At 45.7% G+C, this 10,214-nt stretch overlaps 1 protein-coding gene across 2 annotated transcripts; it reads right to left on the bottom strand.

Moving 5' to 3' along the window:
- Positions 1-8,607, bottom strand: LOC119738319. Of its 2 annotated transcripts, none has more exons than XR_005272443.1 (2): positions 391-8,288; positions 1-149 (listed from the first exon to the last, which is right to left on the bottom strand). XR_005272443.1 is itself a non-coding variant. In XM_038213166.1 (2 exons), exon 2 carries the CDS (start codon positions 7,349-7,351, stop codon positions 851-853), a length of 6,501 nt encoding a protein of 2,166 aa, XP_038069094.1. In that variant the 5' UTR covers positions 7,352-8,184; positions 8,426-8,607; the 3' UTR covers positions 278-850. The 2 variants fall into 2 exon arrangements, 1 of the variants encoding a protein (XP_038069094.1); XM_038213166.1 differs by lacking the exon at positions 1-149 and adding an exon at positions 8,426-8,607 and having other exon boundaries at positions 278-8,184.
- Positions 8,608-10,214: the final 1,607 nt, after the last annotated feature.

Here is a 10,214-nt window from a genome sequence, read left to right as displayed (position 1 = left end):
GCAGCACTTCAGGTGGTATAGCTCCTCAATTCTAGTGCTACAGCTGGGGAATCGCACAGGTGTGGGTCATAGGTCGCAGGTCATAGAAATGCAAGGGTTTCGACAAAAGCCTCATCAGGTTCTACATGTATTTATTGGCTCCGTGAAAACTGTGAATAAACCAGAGTAAATCACAAAGTACAATCAAAATTATGTCGAGAGTGTACATTGATTACATGTTTAAGTGTGATTAACATTATCAGAAAGCGGGACTGGGTTAGAGCACACACAAGTAATCATCTCTATCATGTTGCGAATTACTAAGAATTCAGTCGCAAAATTATCATAAAATCATATCCAATTCAAAGACAATACTTCTTGCATAAGACAATATAATCATCAGAAAGTTACCTCCTTGCATCCTATTGTGATTAATGATCAGTATCATCAGCAGATTTCAGATTCAAAACGATTAAAGTCGGTGTCGAAAAGATTAGCTACCATGAGGTCGTCCATTGCGTTTTTAGTTGCTATGCGGTACACTGTCCCTCAACAGAGGGCGCTATTCCAAAAAGTGTATTCATCAGGATACATTTACATGGCTCCCCAAAATTAGCAATCTAATTTTAACATCAAAAAGGGAACACTGTCAACAATTAGAATACAATCAGCAAGAACCCTTTAAGCTAGTAACACATGTATATTAGCAGGTTTAAATCAAACGGGCACTAACCGGTGCCAACACCTTATAGGTCTCAATAACTAAACAGGATCTAAACTTTCTAAAGAACAGTGTACTGGGTTACTGAGATTACATATACCACAAATTAAGGGTAATCAAAGGCTTCCCGGTGGGGATTCCGGTTTCCTGCTACTGGCTTTCCAGAAGGACAACGAGCTTCTGAATTGGGCGTTCGAGAAATCTGGATGGACGGGTCTTCTTGCCTTTGGCATCCAAGGTAGAATCAGCTACAGCGAGCTTTGCTCTTCGAACGTGCCCGTCGGTACTCGGAAAGACTTCTGTCACTCGACCGAGCTGCCATTGGTTACGTGGTAGGTTATCATCCATGATTATGACGACGTCTCCCACTTTCACTTCCGGTTTCTCCTTGGTCCATTTCTGACGCACTTGAAGGGTATGTAGATACTCTTTCTTCCATCGAGCCCAAAACTCGTTAACCAGGTGTTGGACCCTTCTCCAACGTTTCTTAGAGTACACATCAACGCATTGAAATGTACCTGGTGGTGGGAGGATGACGCTGGACTTCAAGGTAAGCAAATGGTTGGGAGTGAGTGGTTCTGGCGATTTAGGGTCATTTAGGTTGTCAACTGACAAGGGTCGACCATTGACGATTGCTGCACACTCACACATAAGAGTCCTTAGTGATTCGTCATCGAGTTGCGTCCCATGCTGATCCACAAGGGCATTGAGCACTCTCCTCACTGATCTAATTTGTCTCTCCCAAACCCCTCCTGCGTGACTTGCTGAAGGAGCATTCATCTTTGTAGTAGGGTAGTCACATCCCTTTCCTTCAAGGAAGTGTTGAACTTTGGTCTGGTCAATTTCTTCCAGAGCTCTCTTCAGTTCTGACTCTGCACCGACGAAGTTGGTGCCTTGATCTGATCTAAGTAGTCTTACTGACCCGCGCACAGCGGTGAAGCGACGCAGAGCATTGATAAAAGCATCCGTGGTGAGGGAGTTGGCCACTTCGATATGGATTGCCCTTGATGCCATGCAGGTGAATAACACCCCATACCGTTTCACTTCCCTTCTACCTTCCTTTACGGTCCATGGCCCAAAGTAATCAACGCCACAGTAAGTGAAAGGCGGCGCAGGCTGGAGTCTATCTTCGGGGAGATTGGCCATTTTCTGCTCTCCAGGTTTACTATACAATCTGCGACACTTTACGCATCGATGAATCAAACTGGCCACCGCTGAACTGCAGCCGATTATCCAGAAGCCATTAGATCTTACAGCTTGTGTTGTCATGCCTCGACCTTGGTGGGCGACTTGCTGATGAAAGTAACGGACTATCATCTCTGTGACGCAGTGTTTACGAGGAAGAATTGCTGGATGCTTGAAGCCAAACGATGTTTCTGCTTTCTGGATGCGCCCACCAACTCTCATAACGCCATCCTCATCTATAAAGGGATCAAGTCTGAAGAGAGAGCTAGTCTTCTTCAGGGTACGATTCCGTTTTCTCGCTGTGTGTCTGTCGATGTCACTGTCATTTACATCGAGATCTGAAAGTGCATGCAATTCTCGAGGAAATGCTTCCTTCTGTGTGAGTTTGAGTATCTGGATCTCAGCATGTTGTATGTCTTGGACAGTGAGACGTTCTTTGTCGGGGATGGCTGCCATCTGTTGGCCATCATTCTGGGTTACCTCTGGAGATATCCTCTCATGGCGATTTTGAAGCCTTTTCTTGAAGTCTATGCAGGTAGCAATGACTCGCTTAGCTTGGCGCCAGTCTGAAAAGCGTGTCAGATCTATCGCAGGCAGTGTTGACTGTGTCGCCATGACTTGTACGGCCCTAACTTCTGGATCGCCTTCAATGAGTTGGTAGCCTGGGTTTTGTTCCATGGGGAGATTTTCTTCCCACAGGAATGCTGGTCCCTTGAGCCACTTGGAAGTTGCAAGCTCCGAGGGTGTGATGCCTCTTGAACCTTCGTCTGCTGGATTTTCTTCGGAAGCAACATGTCTCCATTGGCTGGGGTCTGAATGATTCCTTATTTGCTGAGCTCTGTTTGCCACAAAGACATGGAATCTTCGGGTCTCGTTGTTGATGTAGCCCAGCACGATCTTGCTATCAGTCCAGTAGAAGTGTCTTGCGTCAATGTCCAGCTCTCTGGCAAGGAGGGAACCCACTCTGACAGACACCACTGCTGCCGTGAGCTCGAGCCTTGGTATTGTAGTCAGTTTCAAGGGGGTCACTCGACTCTTTCCCATCACAAGTGAACAGTGGACTCTGTTTTGATCATCAGTCTGCCTAAGGTAGGTACACTGTGCGTAGCCAACAGTACTGGCATCTGAGAAGTGATGGAGTTCTCTAGACACCACATTTCCAAAGGTGTCTGGCTGGTAGCATCGGGGTATCTTCAGCTCTTCGAGGCGAGGGAGACTTCCTCTCCAGCACTCCCAGCGTGACCTGATCTCGTCGTCTAGTGGTGAATCCCAGTCGACTTGATTTCTACATAGATCTTGTAAGATTCTTCTTCCCGTCAGCAGCACAGGTGCAACAAAGCCTAGTGGATCATAGATAGATCCGATTGTCGACAGGATGCCTCGTCTCGTCAAGGGCTTATCTTGTAGAGTGATGCGGAAATTGAAACAGTCAGACTCTACGCACCACTGGACACCTAAAGCTCTTTCAACCGGGAGAGTATCGTGAATTAGATCGAGGTCCTGGATGCCCTTTGCTCGCTGCTTTGGCTCGATACACTCCATCACATCCCGGGAGTTGGACACGAATTTGTGAAGGTGGAGCCCACCTCGTGAACATAGATCCTTGGTTTGGTTGATAAGACTGATGGCTTCGCTAGAACAGCAGACGGACTTCAACCCATCATCTACATAGAAGTCTCGTTGGACAAATTGGGCTGCCTGCTCTCCGCACTCGCTCCAGTAGTCCTCTGCAATGGACTTCAAGCCAAAGTTGGCACATCCAGGGGACGATACGGCCCCAAACAAGTGTACACACATTCTGTACTCCAAAGGATCAGTATTGAAGTCTCCACCTTCCCACCAAAGGAACCTCAGATAGTCGCGGTGTTCGCAGTTTACCTTAAACTGGTGGAACATTTGCTCCACATCACACATGAATGCAATGGGATTTTGCCGGAATCTGCACAGTATGCCAACAAGGTTGTTGATCATATCTGGGCCCTGCAGAAGATGGCCGTTCAAAGACACTCCTTTGAATGTTGCGCTGCAGTCGAAGACCACGCGGATCTTTCCTGGTTTTTTCGGATGATAGATGCCGTGGTGGGGAATGTACCACACCCCGGCCTTGTTACTGCTGCAATCTCCAACTGGTACTCGTTCTGCATGGCCTTTCTGTATGATATCACCTACAAAGGAGTTGTAGTCATCATAGAACCTTGGATTCTTCCTGAATCGGCACTTGAGATAGTTCAAGCGATGCAGAGCCAGTGACTTGTTGTTTGGAAGGTCTGGGCTGCTCTCTCGAAAGGGTAGAGGCATTTCATAGTAGCCGTCTGGCCGCTGATGGATTCCTTCCTTTACCTTGGCAAGAAACTTCTTGTCATCTTGTGAAAAGGGTTTGTCCTCTGAAGGTCGCTCTGAAAAATCCAGGCTCATCATCTCTGTTATGTCCAGAGGGCTAATAACTTCCTTGACTCGAGTTTTGAAGGAGATCAGAGAATGACTCTGTACTGCTAACTCGTCAGAATCATCATATGGGGCTTCGCATGAGAGGACTCTGTGGCTTACGCCGATGGGGTCCACGCTGTTGTCACAGTCATCTGAATCAGGGTTCACGATGCCGACGATACCCCACCCCAGGTCTGTTCTCTGAGCAAAGGGCTCATCATCGGTAGGGGGTATCACTTCCCGAGGCGCAAGTGCCCGGGCGCAGTTGTAGCCGATCAGCAACCCAATTTCACAGTCTGACAATGGCATCAATTCGTTCGCCATCATCTGCAGATGTGGCCAATTGTCAGCCATTCTGGTAGTAGGGATATGGGAGCGATTTGCCGGCATGACATCTCTTGTGAATGTTGCAGGGAGACTTATTCCAACTTCACTGTCGTGACCACGAACTTGTAGACCTTCGATCTTTTTAGAGTCAACTCGCTCGTTCTTGGAATACATAGTGGACAACAACAGCTGTACCTTAGGTCCTTCAGCTCCGATAGCTTTACATGTGCTGTCCAGAATGAAGGTTGTGTCCGACTGTGTGTCAAGCAGAGCGTAGATTAAGCGTTCCCTTTCAGGGCTGTCTTGATGGGATATCCACACTGGAACAATCATGGATGCTTTGCTGCCTTCTGATGTTTTATTGAGATGGCTTATTCTTGTATGTGAGCTCGTTGACACCACTGGTGGATGCTCTGGTTTCGTCTGTGCATCTTGTTTATCTTGCTTCTTGACATCGCCATGGAGTGCAGTGGGATGTTTCTTGGCACAGGTACTGCATGTCTTCCTGTAGCGGCACTCCTTAGATCTGTGGCCTCGACATAGGCAGCCGAAGCACAGTCCATTTTTCATCACAAAGTCTTTCCTCTCTGTCAATGACTTGGAAAGGAATATCTTGCATTCACTCAAGTGATGATTTTCTTTGTTGCACAGGAAACATGTCTGTGGTTTGGACACTCTCTCCCGAGTTGCCTTGGTCACATCTGTAGAGAATGAACTTCTCTTCTCAAAACCCCTTTCCTTTCCTCGGCTTGTCCTGGAGCTATTTGATTCGTCAGGCTTGTCAATTGCTTTCACAGACTGGAGTGATGTGACTGGGTCACATGCGATGTTGGCCTCTCTTGTTATGAAGCTCACAAATTCACTAAAAGGAGGGAATCTCTTCTTGATTTCCTTTGATTCCGCTGCTTTTCGGGACCACCGTGCAACCAGCCACTCCGGTATCTTAGTGAGCAATTTCCTGTTCTCCCTTTCATCATTGAGAATCTTCAAGCTTTGGATGGTTTGCATCGCAGCTTCACACTGTCGCAAGAAGTCCGCAAAACGTCGAAGGCCTGTACCATCTCTGGAGTTAATCTTAGTCCAGGAATCTAACTTATCCCGGAAGGCGCTCGCTACAATGAAGGGGTCACCAAATCTCTGTTGGAGAAGTTCCTTCGCTTTGAGGTAGGCATCGTCCTCTGACAACAGGAAGAAGCCTTCGACAACATCCTTCGCAGACCCTGCCAAGTATTTCTTGAGGTAGTGAAGGCGTTCTGATGGAGGTATTCCTCGGCGCTCGATCAGTGTTTCAAAACTACTTTTCCAACTCGGAAATTTGAGCGGGTCCCCAGAGAAAAGTCCAGGCTCTGGAGGGGGCAAACGACTCAGGCTGAGCTGATCTACCAGGCATTTTGTTATGCCAAGTATGTGTGCTGTTGACGACTGTTCGGCACTATGTGGTTCTGTAGTCGCAGTTGGGACTAGTTGGATACCTGGGGTCGCAGGATGGGCTACATGTGTCCCTGTTGTCGCAGTTGGGGCAAGTTGCATGCCCGGGGTCGCAGTTGGGACGACATGTGTCCCTATTGTCGCAGTTGGGGCAAGTTGCATGCCCGGGATCGCAGTTGGGACGACATGTGTCCCTGTTGTCGCAGTTGGGGCAAAATATGAGCCCGGAGTCGCAGTTGGGGCAAGGTGCATGCCCGAGGTCGCAGTTGGGACGACATGTGTCCCTGTTGTCGCAGTTGGGGCAAAATATGAGCCCGGAGTCGCAGTTGGGGCAAGGTGCATGTCCGAGGTCGCAGTTGGGACGACATGTGTCCCTGTTGTCGCAGTTGGGGCAAGGTGCATGCCCAGGGTCGCAGTTGGGACGACATGTGTCCCTGTTGTCGCAGTTGGGGCAAAATATGAGCCCGGAGTCGCAGTTGGGGCAAGGTGCATGCCCGAGGTCGCAGTTGGGACGACATGTGTCCCTGTTGTCGCAGTTGGCGCAAAATATGAGCCCGGAGTCGCAGTTGGGGCAAGTTGCATGCCCGAGGTCGTAGTTGGGACGACATGTGTCCCTGTTGTCGCAGTTGGGGCAAGTTGCATGCCCAGGGTCGCAGTTGGGACGACATGTGTCCCTGTTGTCGCAGTTGGGACGACGTGTGTCCCTGTTGTCGTTAGTCCTTCGGAGACTACGCAGTCATCAGAGTTGTGATTTGATGTCTGAAATGATCCAAGATAATTCTCCATCATCACGTCTTTATCTTCTGGTTCCACCATTTCGCTAATGCTGGGATGAGCATTTTCTTCTTGCTGCACCCTACAAATAGCATCCAGTTTGGCTTCAGTTACCTGGAGGTCTCGCATGGTGCGTAGCTTTTCAAGCTCAGCATGCTTCATTTCTAGTTCAGCCTTCTTTGCATTTTCAGCATCGGCGTACTGAAGCCGTGTCTTTAAAGCAGCTGCTTCGGCTGCAAGGGCAGCCTTTGTGGAAACCATGGACAATTGGGAAGAACATGTTCGGCGTGATGACTTGGTTCGAACGGATAGTTCGGATCTAGTGTCAGCCTCGTGAATGTGCCCTTGTTTCCTCTTCATCAGCTGATGGTCTCCAATAGTCGACTCTAAAGTGGCTGCAGAACCAATTTCTTGATCTCCGTAGGAAGTAGTTGGTGTTGAAATCGAAAAGGGTATTGGCGTACTTGGAGAACCTGGTTCAGTCTTCTCTGTTTTGTCCTTTGACGACATGATAACGGTACAAGGTGACTTACACGTAGTGCATGTAAAATCTTAAGAGAACAAGCAACAATATACAAGGTCCTCTATAGGCCACCTTAGTCAAACACACTACATTTAGCATACATGTACGTGTATAAGGAATTGCAGTCGCAAAATCTCAAACTACCTTTCAATATTAAACTTCCAACAAATGGATTAAACTCTCCAACATGCCTGTAAACATGTTATCATCTGCATGTGTACATGAACATATACCAATCTATTTGCAACATATCAAATTACTGAAAATACATCTGCAAATGTCGTAATACAAATGTTTATACTCGAGCATTACAACATAACAAATCCAAGAAAACATACTCAATGCAGCAATCACTGTACATGTATGTAAATTATCACGGGGTAATGAAACTAGGCAATTGAATGGACATGTATTCAACAGTTCACATAATTCCATGTTCCCAGACGCTCAGAGTTCACAGGAGTTCTGGCTCAGCGAGGGGCTGCTCTTCATCAGATGTCAGATGTCAAATGTGGGCGGGAGTTGCTTGGATGTCAACGCCTACATCAGAGGAGTCTCAAACTCTCAGCATGCCTGGTCATCTGAATGCTGCAGCCTCAGTTGAGCAGTGCTGGCATCAAATGGAGAGGAGCGATGATTGCATTTAGCAGCTAGGAGTTTTCACTGTAGCGGCAGCACTTCAGGTGGTATAGCTCCTCAATTCTAGTGCTACAGCTGGGGAATCGCACAGGTGTGGGTCATAGGTCGCAGGTCATAGAAATGCAAGGGTTTCGACAAAAGCCTCATCAGGTTCTACATGTATTTATTGGCTCCGTGAAAACTGTGAATAAACCAGAGTAAATCACAAAGTACAATCAAAATTATGTCGAGAGTGTACATTGATTACATGTTTAAGTGTGATTAACATTATCAGAAAGCGGGACTGGGTTAGAGCACACACAAGTAATCATCTCTATCATGTTGCGAATTACTAAGAATTCAGTCGCAAAATTATCATAAAATCATATCCAATTCAAAGACAATACTTCTTGCATAAGACAATATAATCATCAGAAAGTTACCTCCTTGCATCCTATTGTGATTAATGATCAGTATCATCAGCAGATTTCAGATTCAAAACGATTAAAGTCGGTGTCGAAAAGATTAGCTACCATGAGGTCGTCCATTGCGTTTTTAGTTGCTATGCGGTACACTGTCCCTCAACAGAGGGCGCTATTCCAAAAAGTGTATTCATCAGGATACATTTACAACGAGTGAAAACTTTTTTAATGGTCGTCCTTCTGACATCTTAAAAATCGTACCCGTGGCTACGCGCAAACCCGATATTGATAGAGCCGAGGGATTCAAAAATCTTAAAAACGGTATAATCGACAAACTGACATTTTCTATCAGCGGTGAAAAAGGACAGGTATTCAACAACAAGGGTGAGGGTATCATTATCGAGTTGGAGATCTTTTAATTTTAAAATCTTTTTATATTAAAACATGAGTATAGATAGTAAGGCTTTATACCCCGATATTTCTGGAGATGTACTCCGATTAAATAGTAACGTTAACGAAGAAACAAAAGTGTACAGACTTAAAAAGATTGAAGAGATTCGATCTTTAATCTTGAAAGAGAGAGACCATCGAGAGCGCACCTATAAAAAAATAAAGAGAGTGATCGACACTATTAATTACGTAGAGATAGGATTAGAAGGATTGGGGGCTATAGCGGGGGCTGTCGGTATTCCCGCTCTCTTGGGTGTTATATCAGCCCCCGTTGGATTGGTGTTAGAAGGAACGTTTATAGGCGCTTTTGGTGTAGATATTCTGCTTAGAATCGCGTCTAGGCGATTATCCGCCAAGCTGAAAAAGCACGACCAGATTAAAATATTAGCAGACTCCAAACTTAACACGATTGAAGAATACGTGTCTCAAGCCATCAACGACGGAGATATATCGCACGAAGAGTTCTTACTGATTACGAGAGAGCTCGCAAAATTTAACGAGCTTAAGCAGAAAATTAGAACAAAAACCAGCACAAAGCTTCAAAAGATTAAAAACGATACAGACTTTGAAAAAGAAGTTAAAAAACGGGTAGACGAACGGCTGGCAAAAGAAAAAAAATCTCTTATCGAAAAACTTACAAGTTCAAATTCACGGTAAATAAACATTATGAAAGCGAACCACCGAGTTATACCTCTATTTCACCTCTTAGGGCTACACCCTCAGCCCCGCCTTTATTGTAGTGGTCATCGTATCTTTTTAGTGCCTTATTAAATTGATTTTGAGTCACTTTAAATAAATCTCTAACTCGTTCTTTGTCTAATCCAGCGACGTGATGATAACACGCCGCTATTAATGATCGTTTGACGCAACCATTTCCCCTCAATGTTTTGTAATTAACGAGCTCGTTATATTTATTGATTGTTTCTTGGACATCTTCTGAGCCTTGCTCTGGGCACACAGACAAAACAAGTTTGTCCACAGTTTTTCTTTTGTTTCGTTTTAAAATTGACCAATTGATACGATCTTCTTGCGCATTTTCTGCCGAAAAATCAAAGTAACGTGAGACTATTTCACCGCACGTTTCACAAACTAAAAAACCATTCTCGATGATTATATGATGATCGCACTTATCCCCAAGTTGTGACGTCCCAAAGTATTCCATCTATTTAATAAAAACCGATATTATTTTTTATTCATTTTTCAAATACTCGTCGGTCTAAACATATTACTCTCCATTTTTATATTAAAAAACAGCTCCTCACCTTTTACAGGGTAAGGAGCTAATTTTTTTTGTCTCGAGTTTCAAGGTCACGTTGTGGTGACTCACACACGTTTCAAGGTCACGTGGTGGTGACTCACA

This window comes from Patiria miniata, unplaced genomic scaffold (genome assembly GCF_015706575.1).
Source record: "Patiria miniata isolate m_02_andy unplaced genomic scaffold, ASM1570657v1 HiC_scaffold_3, whole genome shotgun sequence".
Lineage (NCBI taxonomy): Eukaryota > Metazoa > Echinodermata > Asteroidea > Valvatida > Asterinidae > Patiria > Patiria miniata.
The sequence above is the reverse complement of the archived record's forward strand: the minus strand, read 5'-3'. Positions and strand labels throughout refer to the sequence as shown.